Genomic DNA, 17,500 nt, shown 5'->3' with positions numbered 1-17,500 from the left:
CCAGTGGGTGGGCCTTTGCCCTCCCAGGCCCAACCATGGCCGCTGCCCCTGCCCAGTCATGTGAAACCCGTAGATTAAGGGCCTAATGAATTTCTTTTCAACTGACTGATTTTCTACTATTATCTTTAACTCAGTAGAATCTTATAAATAGTTGCATGTTGCTTTTATATATTTTTTGTTTAGTATAGTTGACTTTCTTTACCAAAATAATGACAAGGGACCGTGAATATTGTCTACGTTTACTGAGATAGAAATATCTTTGATCATCACAAACAGTCACAACCTCTCCGTAAAAGTTTCCTAAACGGAGATTTCTCCAGGGGATTGTTTTCAACTTCTTAATAAATAGAAAAAGATTCACCTAAAAGCCAAACTCCTTCAGACGATGATTGAAACAGTGTCACACAGACACACAGTGCAATTTCCCTTGGCACCTGGGAGTACGGTGGTCTCTCACACACACACACACACACACACACACACACACACACACACACACACACACACACACACACACACACACACACACACACACACACACACACACACACACACACACACACACCTAATACACCTAATACACGAACTACTCACCCTGGCAGAATCCTTGGGGGTGTAAGAACAGTCCATCTGGACAGCTAGTCCTGCAGTAGCCATTGTTGAAGATGGCCAGGGGGGGACAGGACACACAGTCAGCCTGGGACGTACCTGAACACTCCTGGCAGGACGGGTGGCACCCTGGGGGGGGGTTAGGTTAACAATAGTGTATCAACATCCAAAGGTCATAGGTCAATGACTGTATTGATTTTGTATTTATTATTTATTTATATCTATTTTATTGTATTTTATCAGCCGTTAGAGCTGTTAGAGCCGTTTAGAGACGTTAGAGCCGTTAGAGCAGTGAGCCGTTAGAGCAGTGAGCCGTTAGAGCAGTGAGCCGTAGAGCCGTTAGAGCAGTGAGCCATTAGAGCAGTGAGCCGTTAGAGCAGTGAGCCGTTAGAGCAGTGAGCCGTTAGAGCAGTGAGCCGTTAGAGCAGTGAGCCGTTTAGAGCCGTTAGAGCCGTTAGAGCCGTTAGAGCAGTGAGCCGTTAGAGCAGTGAGCCGTTAGAGCAGTGAGCCGTTAGAGCAGTGAGCCGTTAGAGCAGTGAGCCGTTAGAGCCGTTAGAGCAGTGAGCCGTTTAGAGCCGTTAGAGCCGTTAGAGCCGTTAGAGCAGTGAGCCGTTAGAGCAGTGAGCCGTTAGAGCAGTGAGCCGTTAGAGCCGTTAGAGCAGTGAGCCGTTAGAGCCGTTAGAGCGTTAGAGCTGTTAGAGCCGTTTAGAGCCGTTAGAGTCGTTAGAGCTGTTAGAGCCGTTTAGAGCCGTTTAGAGCCGTTTAGAGCCGTTTAGAGCCGTTAGAGCTGTTTAGAGGTTAAGTGCCTTGCTCAAGGGCACAACAGTAGTGGATGGCAGTTGAGATATGACCTCAGGGATTCTCATGTGAACGGAAGAGCATCATTCTGGTCCCTCTTTGAGTATCTGCAGTATCCAATGTATACTATACTATAATATCACTCCTACTACCTCGGAAACCATTCGATAACCAGATTGGTCAGACAATTGGTTGCTTAGAAAAGCAGGCAAAACAATCGTTTCCTTCAAATTTCCCAAAATTATTATTGTCCAAAACAGAGACAATAAACCTTCCCATCAGTAGAGGACAGACAGCAGAGATATAAAGCAGATACAAGACAGTTCGCTGGAGGGTCAAATTAGGTTTGAGATGGCAAACAAGGCTTTGCTAATGGGTTGCAGATTCAAGTGACTCCACATTGCAGCCTTCTGTTAATACAATTAAATTGAAGAGTCTAAGGAGAAAGCTGTTACAGCCCCGTACTGTGACTTTGGCTGTGTTCCAAATGACACCCTATTCAGCTCCCATATCGCTCTGGTTAAAAGTAGTGCACTATATAGGGAATAGGGTTCCATAGGGCTCTGGTCTAAAGTAGTCAATATATAGGGAATAGGGTTCCATAGGGCTCTGGTTAAAAGTAGTGCACTATATAGGGAATAGGGTTCCATAGGGCTCTGGTCTAAAGTAGTGCACTATATAGGGAATAGGGTTCCATAGGGGCTCTGGTCTAAAGTAGTGCACTATATAGGGAACAGGGTTCCATAGGGGCTCTGGTCTAAAGTAGTGCACTATATAGGGAATAGGGTTCCATAGGGGCTCTGGTCTAAAGTAGTGCACTATATAGGGAACAGGGTTCCATAGGGGCTCTGGTCTAAAGTAGTGCACTATATAGGGAATAGGGTTCCATAGGGGCTCTGGTCTAAAGTAGTGCACTATATAGGGAACAGGGTTCCATAGGGGCTCTGGTCTAAAGTAGTGCACTATATAGGGAACAGGGTTCCATAGGGTTCTGGTTAAAAGTAGTGCACTATATAGGGAACAGGGTTCCATAGGGTTGTGGTCTAAAGTAGTGCACTATATAGGGAACAGGGTTCCATAGGGCTCTGGTCTAAAGTAGTGCACTATATAGGGAACATGGTTCCATATCGCTCTGGTTAAAAGTAGTGCACTATATAGGGAACAGGGTTCCATATCGCCCTGGTAAAAGTAGTGCACTATATAGGGAATAGCATGTCGTCCTTACTTTAAGTACATCAGACTCTTCAAAAAGGAGAAGCAATTGACCAGAAAACGTCTGAACTGCCGAAGGACCATCCACAGTTACTGTGGATGTATTCTCTCACAAATATGAGAATGGTCATGTTTCTCTCCATTATGTGTTATTCTGGGAAAAGCTGAGTGTCTTGTTGTTGTTGATATTCGTTATTGAAGGAATAAATCGTATCGACGACTGGCATAGCTTTCCCGTGCTAAACGCTACAACAGCAAACTACGACGGTTTCTTCAACAGCTAGAAGCACTAGGTTGTCCATTTTTGAATCCCTTGATGGGTAAAAAAAACAGGATGTTCAAAGAGCCCAAACAAATAGGGAACAATGTTTTTGTTTGTTTGTTTTTATATTCAAATTATAATTTAAGACGGGTTCCTTTTCCTCTCATTTGCTTCTTTAAGCGACTGGGTTTGAAAACGTGGGTCTCCTGTGTGTGAGTTCATGTGTGGGGTGGACAGTGTTGGTTGCCTAGGTAATGGACTGCAGACACATAGTAAAAGGGAGGTGTGTGCACGTGCGTGTGCGTGCGTGAGCGTGCTTGCGTAGAAAAAGGTCTCCTTACCTTGGCAAGTGTTGTCCTGGACGGTGTGTCCTGGGGGACATCTGGAGACGCACTGGCCTTCCTGGAGGACGTAGGGCGGGGAACAGGAAGTACAGTTCTGACTACTTCCTCCTGTGCACTGTAAACAGGAAGTGTGGCATTCTGAAATGGACCAAGAGAGAGAAAAGAGGTGGATTTAGGTTTGTGACATTGAAACGTAAGCCCATTGATACAGCATTACAAGTGTCCATGAATATACAGACACACTACTACATATGCTGTGGTCTTGTGACAAACTGACACCATTTTGGGATAATGTACAGTACCAGTCCAACGTTTGGACACACCAACTCATTCAAGGGTTTTTTCTTTATTTTTTACTTTTTTCTACATTGTAAAATAATAGTGAAGATATCAACACTATGAAATAACACATATGGAATCATGTAGTAACCAAAAAGTGTTAAACAAATCTAAATACATGTTATATTTGAGATATTTGTGATTCTGCAAAGTAGCCACCGTTTGACATGATGACAGCTTTGCACATTCTTGGCATTCTCTCAACCAGCTTCATGAGGTAGTCACCTGGAATGCATTTCAATTAACAGGTGTAGATTTAATTGCTGCAAAAAACGGTATACCCTCGTACTGTATAGCCTCGTACTGTATAGCCTCGTACTGTACAGCCTCGTACTGTACAGCCTTGTACAGTATAGCCTTGTACTGTATAGCCTCGTACTGTATAGCCTCGTCTGTAGACACCTCATACTATATAGCCTCATACTGTAAAGCCTCGTACTGGAAAGCCTCGTACTGTATAACCTCATACTATATAGCCTGGTACTGTAGAAACCTGGTACTATATAGCAGCGTACTGTATTGCCTCGTACTGGAAAACCTCATACTATATGGCCTCGTACTGTATAACCTCATACTATATAGCCATGTGCTGTATAACCTCGTACTGGAAAGCCTCATACTCTATAGCCTCGTACTGTATAACCTCATACTATATAGCCTTGTGCTGTATAACCTCATACTATATAGCCTTGTGCTGTATAACCTCGTACTGGAAAGCCTCGTGCTGTATAGAGACATACACAGGGAAAACATAGGCGTTTTGATTTGTTTTTTTTTATATTCGTGTTGTGATTGAAAAAATTATATTATATATATATAAAAAAACATGTTTTCCCTGTGTATGTCTCTCTGTGTATGTCTCTCTGTGTATGTTTCTCTGTGTATGTCTCTCTGTGTATGTCTCCCTGTGTATGTCTCTGTGTATGTCTCCTGTGTATGTCTCTCTGTGTATGTCTATCTGTGTATGTCTATCTGTGTATGTCTCCCTGTCTCCCTGTGTATGTCTCTCTGTGTATGTCTCTCTCTGTGTATGTCTCTCTGTGTATGTCTCTCTGTGTATGTCTCTCTCTGTGTATGTCTCCCTGTGTATGTCTCTCTGTGTATGTCTCTCTGTGTATGTCTCTCTCTGTGTATGTCTCCCTGTGTATGTCTCCCTGTGTATGTCTCTCTGTGTATGTCTCTCTCTGTGTATGTCTCTCTCTGTGTATGTCTCTCTCTGTGTATTTCTCTCTGTGTATGTCTCTCTCTGTGTATGTCTCTCTGTGTATGTCTCCCTGTGTATGTCTCCCTGTGTATGTCTCTCTGTGTATGTCTCTCTGTGTATGTCTCTCTGTGTATGTCTCTCTCTGTGTATGTCTCTCTGTGTATGTCTCTCTGTGTATATCTCTCTGTGTATATCTCTCTGTGTATGTCTCTCTCTCTCTGTGTATGTCTCTCTGTGTATGTCTCTCTGTGTATGTCTCTCTCTGTGTATGTCTCTCTGTGTATGTCTCTCTCTGTGTATGTCTCTCTGTGTATGTCTCTCTCTGTGCTCTGGATAAGAGCGTCTGCTAAATGACTTAAATGTAAATGTAAATGTGTATGTCTCTCTCTGTGTATGTCTCTCTCTGTGTATGTCTCTCTTGTGTATGTCTCTCTCTGTGTATGTCTCTCTCTGTGTACGTCTCTCTCTGTGTATGTCTCTCTCTCTGTGTATGTTTCCCTGTGTATATCTCCTTGTTTATGTCTCTCTGTGTACAGTATGTCTCTCTGTGTCACATCCACGAGAGTCTGTCAGACATCATGTCTCTACCTCATCTGAGATTACAGCTGACAGCCAGACAGGAGTGTGTGTGTGGTGTGTGTGCGTGTGCGCGCGTGTGTGTGTGTGTGTGTGTGTGTGTGTGTGTGTGTGTGTGTGTGTGTGTGTGTGTGTGTGTGTGTGTGTGTGTGTGTGTGTGTGTGTGTGTGTGTGAGAGAGACCACCGTACTCTCAGGTGCCAAGGGAAATTGCAACTTCTTGATTGCACTGTGTGTCTGTGTGTGTTACAGACCCCAGCATAGGGACCTCCCAAGTCAAAGTGGAAACCTAGAAATCACTCACAGACCGTGGCGTCGAGAAAGACAGCCTCTCCAAACCCTCTCCCTCTCCCTCTCTCTCGACAATACAATACAATACAATACAATACAATACAATACAATACAATACAATACAATCTCTCTCTCTCTCTCTCTCTCTCTCTCTCTCTCTCTCTCTCTCTCTCTCTCTCTCTCTCTCTCTCTCTCTCTCTCTCTCTCTCTCTCTCTCTCTCTCTCTCTCTCTCTCTCTCTCTCTCTCTCTCTCTCTCTCTCTCTCTCTCTCTCTCTCTCTCACTCTCTCGCTCTCTCACTCTCTCTCTCTCTCTCTCTCTCTCTCTCTCTCTCTCGTCAACTTCAGCTGTCCGTCGTCTGAGAAACGCTATCTATTTCATTATTAGAGTTTACCATCTCCTTCTACAGTACTGGAGGGATATTAAAAATAACTGCTGTGAAGATTCCTTCAGCTGCCAGGAGAGGAGAAAAGGCAGATAGGCACCAGCCGGTCGGTCGCCTGCTTGCCTGACTCCCTACCTGCTTGACTGCCTACCTACCTGCCTGACTGCCTGTCCGCCTGCCTGCCTGACCCGATTTCTGACTGACCCACCTTTTGCCTACCTGCCCGCCTGCTTCTGTGTGCCTGACTGTGGTGACTGGTCCGCCTGCCTGCCTGCCTGACTGCCTGCCCGCCTGCTTGCCTGCTTGCCTGCTTGACTGCCTACATGCCTGCCTGACTGCCTACCTACCTGCCTGACTGCCTGTCCGCCTGCCTGCCTGACCCGATCTCTACCCCACTTTTCTCTCTCTCTGTGTGTGGTGTGGTGTGGTGTGGTGTGTGTGTGTGTGTGTGTGTGGTGTGGTGTGGTGTGGTGTGGAGTGTGTGGTGTGGTGTGTATGTGTGTGGTGTGGTGTGGTGTGTGGTGTGGTGTGTGTGGTGTGTGTGTGTGGTGTGGTGTGGTGTGTGTGGTGTGGTGTGGGGTGCTGTGGTGTGGTGTGGTGTGTGTGGTGTGGTGTGGTGTGTATGTGTGTGGTGTGGTGTGTATGTGTGTGGTGTGGTGTGGTGTGTGTGTGTGTGGTGTGTATGTGTGTGGTGTGGTGTGGTGTGTGTGGTGTGTGTGGTGTGGTGTGGTGTGGTGTGGTGTGGTGTGTGTGGTGTGGTGTGCTGTGGTGTGGTGTGTGTGGTGTGTGTGGTGTGGTGTGTGTGGTGTGTGTGGTGTGGTGTGTGTGGGTGTGTGGTGTGGTGGGGGTGTGGTGTGGTGGTGTGGTGTGGTGTGGTGTGGTGGGGGGTGTGGTGTGGTGTGTGTGGTGTGGTGTGTGTGGTATGGAGTGGTGTGGCAGCCATTTTCACTTTCCTGACCAGTATTTACTTTTTATTCTTAAATATGAATACTAAAATATTCACAATCGCCAATTATCTTAAATTCTAGTTCTGCTCGCTTGAATTTCTCCATTTTAGTGCAGTGATTTGGACCTTTGATTCATTATTTTCCTGTTCTAGGTGCGTGATATTAGAAGTATTTGTGATCCTTTAATTCCTCCCCAAATATGTTTTTAATGATTTTTGGGATGGTGCCAGGTTTCTTCCAGACTTGGCTTTATGGCCAAAGTGTTCAGTCTTGGTTTTAATCAGACAAGAGAATCTTGTTTCTGATGGTCTGAGTGCCTTTTGGTGTCTTTTGGCAAACTCCAAGTGGGCTGTCATGTACCTTTTACTGAGGAGTGGCTTCAGTCTTACCATTCTACCATAAAGGCCTGATTGGTGGAGTGCTGGGGAGATGGTTGTCCTTCTGGAAGTTTCTCCCATTTCCACAGAGGAACTCTGGAGCTCTGTCAGAGTGACCATTGAGTTCTTGGTCACCTCTCTGACCAAGGCCCTTCTCCCACGTTTACTCAGTTTGGACGGGCAGCTCTAGGAAGAGTCTTGCTGGTTCCAAACGTCTTCCATTTAAGAATGATGGAGGCCACTGTGTTCTTGGGGACCTTCAATGCTGCAGAATTTTTTTGCTACCCTTCCCCAGATCTGTCACTCGACACAATCCTGTCTGGGAGCTCTCAATTCCTTGGACCTCATGGCTTGGTTTTTGCTCTGACCGGCACTGACAACTGTAGGACCTTTATATAGACAGGTGTGAGATGTTCCAAATCATGTCTAATCAATTGAATTTACCACAGGTGGACTCCAATCAAGTTGTAGAAACATCAAGGATAATCAATGGAAACAGGATGCATCTAAACTCAATGTAGAGTCTCATAGCAAAAGGGTCTGCTATTTTATTTGTGTATTATTTGCAAAAAAATGTCTAAAACCCTGTTTTCGCTTTATAATTATGGGATGTTGTGTATAGACTCTCTCTACTTGCCTCTGCATGTGTGTTGTGTGTCCAGGTAGAATGAGGCAGGGCATTGGGCCACACACACTCCGTGAGGTAGTGGTGTGTGAGGCGGACCGGTCCGTGGCTGCAGGGCCTCCTCTGGTTTCAGACACCTCAGACAGTCAGAGGACAGGGGACCCACACATGTCCTACAGGATGGGTGGCAGTCTGACGGGACAGAGAACAAACTAAGTCCGACTTTAAAAATGTTTTTTTTTTAAACGCACTCAAAACACACAACCTGCAGGATGAGTGGCAGGAATGTAGTATGTATATACATGAATGGAGAAATGAAAGCAGCCCTATACAGACATAGTGAAACCCAGCTATACAACTGGGATATAATGCTCTATATAATGCTCTGTATAATGCTCTATATAATGCTCTGTATAATGCTCTATATAATGCTCTGTATAATGCTCTGTATAATGCTCTGTATAATGCTCTGTATAATGCTCTGTATAATGGTCTATATAACACTCTATATAACACTCTGTATAACACTCTGTATAACACTCTGTATAACACTCTGTATAACACTCTGTATAACACTCTGTATAACACTCTGTATAACACTCTGTATAACACTCTGTATAACACTCTGTATAACACTCTGTATAACACTCTGTATAACACTCTGTATAACACTCTGTATAACACTCTGTATAACACTCTGTATAACACTCTATATAACACTCTGTATAACACTCTATATAACACTCTGTATAACACTCTGTATAACAGTATAACACTCTGTATAACACTCTGTATAACAGTATAACTCTGTATAACACTCTGTATAACACTCTGTATAACACTCTGTATAATAACTCTATAATAACACTCTGTATAACACTCTGTATAACACTCTGTATAACACTCTGTATAACACTCTGTATAACACTCTGTATAACTATATAACACTCTGTATAACACTCTGTATAACACTCTGTATAACACTCTGTATAAACTCTGTATAACACTCTGTATAACTGTATAACTCTGTATAACAGTATAACACTCTGTATAACACTCTGTATAACAGTATAACACTCTATATAACACTCTGTATAACAGTATCTCTATATAACACTCTGTATAACACTCTATATAACACTCTGTATAACACTCTGTATAACACTCTATATAACACTCTGTATAACACTCTATATAACACTCTATATAACACTCTGTATAACACTCTGTATAACACTCTGTATGTATAACACTCTGTATAACAGTATAACACTCTGTATAACACTCTGTATAACACTCTGTATAACACTCTGTATAACACTCTGTATAACACTCTGTATAACACTCTGTATAACACTCTGTATAACACTCTGTATAACACTCTGTATAACAGTATAACACTCTGTATAACACTCTGTATAACAGTATAACACTCTATATAACACTCTGTATAACACTCTATATAACACTCTGTATAACACTCTGTATAACACTCTGTATAACACTCTGTATAACACTCTGTATAACACTCTGTATAACACTCTGTATAACACTCTGTATAACACTCTATATAACACTCTGTATAACACTCTGTATAACACTCTGTATAACACTCTATATAACACTCTGTATAACACTCTGTATAACACTCTGTATAACACTCTATATAACACTCTGTATAACACTCTGTATAACACTCTATATAACACTCTGTATAACACTCTGTATAACACTCTATATAACACTCTATATAACACTCTATATAACACTCTGTATAACACTCTGTATAACACTCTATATAACACTCTGTATAACAGTATAACACTCTGTATAACACTCTGTATAACACTCTATATAACACTCTGTATAACACTCTGTATAACACTCTGTATAACACTCTATATAACACTCTATATAACACTCTATATAACACTCTATATAACACTCTATATAACACTCTATATAACACTCTATATAACACTCTGTATAACACTCTGTATAACACTCTGTATAACACTCTGTATAACACTCTATATAACACTCTGTATAACACTCTGTATAACACTCTGTATAACAGTATAACACTCTGTATAACACTCTGTATAACACTCTGTATAACACTCTGTATAACACTCTGTATAACACTCTGTATAACACTCTATATAACACTCTGTATAACACTCTGTATAACACTCTGTATAACACTCTGTATAACACTCTGTATAACTGTATAACTCTGTATAACACTCTGTATAACAGTATAACACTCTATATAACACTCTGTATAACACTCTATATAACACTCTGTATAACACTCTGTATAACACTCTGTATAACACTCTATATAACACTCTGTATAACAGTATAACACTCTGTATAACACTCTGTATAACACTCTGTATAACACTCTATATAACACTCTGTATAACACTCTGTATAACACTCTGTATAACACTCTGTATAACACTCTGTATAACACTCTGTATAACACTCTGTATAACACTCTGTATAACACTCTGTATAACACTCTATATAACACTCTATATAACACTCTATATAACACTCTGTATAACACTCTATATAACACTCTATATAACACTCTGTATAACACTCTGTATAACACTCTGTATAACACTCTGTATAACACTCTGTATAACAGTATAACACTCTGTATAACACTCTGTATAACACTCTATATAACACTCTGTATAACACTCTATATAACACTCTGTATAACACTCTGTATAACACTCTGTATAACACTCTGTATAACAGTATAACACTCTATATAACACTCTGTATAACACTCTGTATAACAGTATAACACTCTATGTAACACTCTATATAACACTCTATATAACACTCTGTATAACACTCTATATAACACTCTGTATAACACTCTATATAACACTCTGTATAACACTCTGTATAACACTCTGTATAACACTCTATATAACACTCTGTATAACACTCTGTATAACACTCTATATAACACTCTATATAACACTCTGTATAACACTCTGTATAACACTCTGTATAACACTCTGTATAACACTCTGTATAACACTCTAACAGTATAACACTCTATATAACACTCTGTATAACAGTATAACACTCTATATAACACTCTGTATAACACTCTGTATAACACTCTGTATAACACTCTGTATAACACTCTGTATAACACTCTGTATAACACTCTATATAACACTCTGTATAACACTCTGTATAACACTCTGTATAACACTCTGTATAACACTCTGTATAACACTCTGTATAACACTCTGTATAACACTCTGTATAACACTCTGTATAACACTCTGTATAACAGTATAACACTCTATATAACACTCTGTATAACACTCTATATGTATAGTATAACACTCTGTATAACACTCTATATAACACTCTGTATAACACTCTGTATAATGTATAACACTCTGTATAACACTCTGTATAACACTATGTATAACACTCTGTATAACACTCTGTATAACACTCTATATAACACTCAGTATAACACTCTATATAACACTCTGTATAACACTCTGTATAACACTCTGTATAACACTCTGTATAACACTCTATATAACACTATGTATAACACTCTATATAACACTCAGTATAACACTCTGTATAACACTCTATATAACACTCTGTATAACAGTATAACACTCTGTATATAACACTCTGTATAACACTCTGTATAACACTCTGTATAACACTCTGTATAACACTCTATATAACACTCTGTATAACACTCTGTATAACACTCTGTATAACAGTATAACACTCTATATAACACTCTGTATAACACTCTATATAACACTCTGTATAACACTCTGTATAACTGTATAACACTCTGTATAACACTCTGTATAACACTCTGTATAACACTCTGTATAACACTCTGTATAACACTCTGTATAACACTCTATATAACACTCTATATAACACTCTGTATAACACTCTGTATAACACTCTGTATAACACTCTGTATAACACTCTGTATAACACTCTGTATAACACTCTATATAACATATAACACTCTGTATAACACTCTATATAACACTCTATATAACACTCTGTATAACACTCTATATAACACTCTATATAACACTCTATATAACACTCTATATAACACTCTATATAACACTCTGTATAACACTCTGTATAACACTCTGTATAACACTCTGTATAACACTCTGTATAACACTCTGTATAACACTCTGTATAACACTCTATATAACACTCTATATAACACTCTGTATAACACTCTGTATAACACTCTATATAACACTCTATATAACACTCTATATAACAGTATAACACTCTGTATAACACTCTATATAACACTCTGTATAACACTCTATATAACACTCTATATAACACTCTGTATAACACTCTGTATAACACTCTGTATAACACTCTGTATAACACTCTGTATAACACTCTGTATAACACTCTGTATAACACTCTGTATAACAGTATAACACTCTATATAACACTCTGTATAACACTCTATATAACACTCTGTATAACACTCTGTATAACACTCTGTATAACACTCTATATAACACTCTGTATAACACTCTATATAACACTCTATATAACACTCTGTATAACACTCTATATAACACTCTGTATAACACTCTATATAACACTCTATATAACACTCTGTATAACACTCTGTATAACACTCTGTATAACACTCTGTATAACACTCTGTATAACACTCTGTATAACACTCTGTATAACACTCTGTATAACACTCTGTATAACACTCTGTATAACACTCTATATAACACTCTGTATAACACTCTGTATAACACTCTGTATAACACTCTATATAACACTCTGTATAACACTCTATATAACACTCTATATGTATAACACTCTATATAACACTCTATATAACACTCTATATAACACTCTATATAACACTCTGTATAACACTCTGTATAACACTCTGTATAACACTCTGTATAACACTCTATATAACACTCTGTATAACACTCTGTATAACACTCTGTATAACACTCTGTATAACAGTATAACACTCTGTATAACACTCTGTATAACACTCTGTATAACACTCTGTATAACACTCAGTATAACACTCTGTATAACACTCTGTATAACACTCTGTATAACACTCTATATAACACTCTATATAACACTCTGTATAACACTATTGTATAACACTCTGTATAACACTCTGTATAACACTCTGTATAACACTCTGTATAACACTCTGTATAACACTCTGTATAACACTCTATATAACACTCTGTATAACACTCTATATAACACTCTATATAACACTCTATATAAACTATATAACACTCTGTATAACACTCTATATAACACTCTGTATAACACTCTATATAACACTCTGTATAACACTCTATATAACACTCTGTATAACACTCTGTATCTGTATAACACTCTGTATAACACTCTGTATAACACTCTGTATAACACTCTGTATGTATAACACTCTGTATAACACTCTGTATAACACTCTGTATAACACTCTGTATAACACTCTGTATAACACTCTGTATAACAGTATAACACTCTATATAACACTCTGTATAACACTCTATATAACACTCTGTATAACACTCTGTATAACACTCTATATAACACTCTAGTATAACACTCTATATAACACTCTGTATAACACTCTGTATAACACTCTATATAACACTCTGTATAACACTCTCTATATAACACTCTGTATAACACTCTGTATAACACTCTATATAACACTCTGTATAACACTAACACTGTATAACACTCTGTATAACACTCTCTGTATAACACTCTGTATAACACTCTGTATAACACTCTGTATAACACTCTGTATAACACTCTGTATAACACTCTGTATAACACTCTGTATAACACTCTGTATAACACTCTATATAACACTCTATATAACACTCTGTATAAACTCTGTATAACACTCTGTATAACACTCTGTATAACACTCTATATAATAACACTCTATATAACACTCTATATAACACTCTATATAACACTCTATAACACTCTGTATAACACTCTGTATAACACTCTGTATAACACTCTGTATAACACTCTATATAACTCTGTATAACACTCTGTATAACACTCTATATAACACTCTGTATAACACTCTGTATAACACTCTGTATAACACTCTGTATAACACTCTGTATAACACTCTGTATAACACTCTGTATAACAGTATAACACTCTGTATAACACTCTGTATAACACTCTGTATAACACTCTATATAACACTCTATATAACACTCTGTATAACACTCTGTATAACACTCTGTATAACACTCTGTATAACACTCTGTATAACACTATATAACACTCTGTATAACACTCTGTATAACACTCTGTATAACACTCTGTATAACACTCTGTATAACACTCTATATAACACTTTGTATAACACTCTGTATAACAGTATAACACTCTGTATAACACTCTGTATAACACTCTGTATAACACTCTGTATAACACTCTATATAACACTCTATATAACACTCTATATAACACTCTGTATAACACTCTGTATAACACTCTGTATAACACTCTGTATAACACTCTGTATAACACTCTATATAACACTCTGTATAACACTCTGTATAACACTCTGTATAACAGTATAACACTCTGTATAACACTCTGTATAACACTCTATATAACACTCTATATAACACTCTATATAACACTCTATATAACACTCTATATAACACTCTATATAACACTCTATATAACACTCTATATAACACTCTATATAACACTCTGTATAACACTCTATATAACACTCTATATAACACTCTGTATAACACTCTATATAACACTCTGTATAACACTCTGTATAACACTCTATATAACACTCTATATAACACTCTGTATAACACTCTGTATAACACTCTGTATAACACTCTGTATAACACTCACTATATAACACTCTATATAACACTCTATATAACACTCTGTATAACACTCTATATAACACTCTGTATAACACTCTATATAACACTCTATATAACACTCTATATAACACTCTATATAACACTCTGTATAACACTCTGTATAACACTCTGTATAACACTCTGTATAACACTCTATATAACACTCTGTATAACACTCTGTATAACACTCTATATAACACTCTATATAACACTCTGTATAACACTCTATATAACACTCTATATAACACTCTGTATAACACTCTGTATAACACTCTGTATAACACTCTATATAACACTTTGTATAACAGTATAACACTCTATATAACACTCTATATAACACTCTATATAACACTCTGTATAACACTCTGTATAACAGTATAACACTCTATATAACACTCTGTATAACACTCTATATAACACTCTGTATAACACTCTATATAACACTCTGTATAACACTCTGTATAACTGTATAACTATATAACACTCTGTATAACACTCTATATAACACTCTATATAACACTCTGTATAACACTCTATATAACACTCTGTATAACACTCTGTATAACAGTATAACACTCTATATAACACTCTGTATAACAGTATAACACTCTATATAACACTCTGTATAACAGTATAACACTCTATATAACACTCTATATAACACTCTATATAACACTCTGTATAACACTCTGTATAACACTTTGTCTAACAGTATAACACTCTATATAACACTCTGTATAACACTCTATATAACACTCTATATAACACTCTGTATAACACTCTATATAACACTCTATATAACACTCTATATAACACTCTGTATAACACTCTGTATAACACTCTATATAACACTCTGTATAACACTCTGTATAACACTCTATATAACACTCTATATAACACTCTGTATAACACTCTGTATAACACTCTGTATAACACTCTATATAACACTCTATATAACATATAACACTCTATATAACACTCTGTATAACACTCTGTATAACACTCTGTATAACACTCTGTATAACACTCTGTATAACACTCTATATAACACTCTATATAACACTCTATATAACACTCTGTATAACACTCTGTATAACACTCTATATAACACTCTATATAACACTCTAACAGTATAACATAACACTCTGTATAACAGTATAACTCTATATAACACTCTGTATAACACTCTGTATAACACTCTGTATAACACTCTAACAGTATAACACTCTATATAACACTCTATATAACACTCTGTATAACACTCTATATAATATAACACTCTGTATAACAGTATAACACTCTATATAACACTCTATATAACACTCTGTATAACACTCTGTATAACACTATATAACTATATAACACTCTATATAACACTCTGTATAACATCTCTATATAACACTCTGTATAACAGAACTCTGTATAACACTCCCATCCTATAACAGTTTGCCTCTACCAGAAACAGTCTGTATAACAGGTCCCATCCTATAACAGTTTGCCTATAACCAGAACTCTGTCATAACTGACTCATATAACAGTTTCTCTAATACTCACCTCTAACCAGAACCCAGTCACTTACTGAGGCAGGTCCCATCCTGATGAACCAGTTTGCCTCTAACCAGAACCCAGTCACTTACTGAGGCAGGTCCCATCCTGATGAACCAGTTTGCCTCTCACCAGAACCCAGTCACTTACTCAGGCAGGTCCCATCCTGATGGTACAGTTTGCCTCTAACCAGAACCCAGTCACTTACTGAGGCAGGTCCCATCCTGATGAACCAGTTTGCCTCTAACCAGAACCCAGTCACTTACTCAGGCAGGTCCCATCCTGATGGTACAGCCCCTGTCCGCAGGCCTCCAGACACTGGCCCTGGTGGAAGGACAGTCCCTGGGTGCAGAGGGAACACTGGGACACAGCGGAGCCGGAGCAGGACCAGCAGGAGCTGTGACAGGCTGAGAGAAGAGGTCAGAGGTCAATCACACTGTATGAGCCTGTTAGGAGTATACAGTTTGTGCAGGGTTTTGGTCCAGCCCAGCACTAATACACATAGTTAACACAAATAGTATCAGTGAGGTAGTCTATTGTTTAATAGAGTTATGAAGGGCAGTAAAATCTGCCCCCCCCCCCAATTTGGCTTAAAGCGGAAGGCAAGTTTTGGTTGGACCTTGTCTGCAATTGACTGTCTAATAAATGTTATTTATTTATTTCTTTAATGTAAAGGAGGTGAGGAGGTGCTGACCTCTGCAGTGGCCATGACTGTCAAGGTAATGCTGATCCGGACAGTGGGAAATACATTTCCCATGATGCATAGCAGATCCCGGGGGGCAGCTCATGCAGTTGGGGTTGTCGGGGTAACAGGTGATGCAGGATGAGTCGCACGCTGTGGGAATGACACACACAAACAGTCAGACACAATTTTGATTTTACCTTAGAAAAATGTACCTACAAAATGTACCTTATTCAAACATGTTCTCAGAACATTACTTAATAACCTATAATTTCCGTTCTCAGAACGTAAATAAAACCTCCCAGGAAAACTTTCAGGGAACC

At 38.5% G+C, this 17,500-nt stretch overlaps 1 protein-coding gene across 1 annotated transcript in view; it reads right to left on the bottom strand.

Annotated features, from left to right (window-relative positions):
* Nucleotides 1-17,500, bottom strand: part of LOC124033063 (extracellular matrix organizing protein FRAS1-like) — a 251,653-nt gene that overhangs the window by 202,554 nt on the left and 31,599 nt on the right. The window contains 5 exon segments of the mRNA XM_046344986.1: nt 595-738; nt 3,223-3,363; nt 7,980-8,159; nt 16,762-16,902; nt 17,190-17,330. Of these exon segments, the coding sequence (XP_046200942.1) occupies nt 595-738; nt 3,223-3,363; nt 7,980-8,159; nt 16,762-16,902; nt 17,190-17,330 (747 nt within the window).

This window comes from Oncorhynchus gorbuscha, linkage group LG04 (assembly GCF_021184085.1).
Source record: "Oncorhynchus gorbuscha isolate QuinsamMale2020 ecotype Even-year linkage group LG04, OgorEven_v1.0, whole genome shotgun sequence".
NCBI classification, from domain to species: domain Eukaryota; kingdom Metazoa; phylum Chordata; class Actinopteri; order Salmoniformes; family Salmonidae; genus Oncorhynchus; species Oncorhynchus gorbuscha.
Note: the sequence above shows the minus strand (reverse complement) of the source record. Positions and strands in the feature narration are given on the sequence as shown.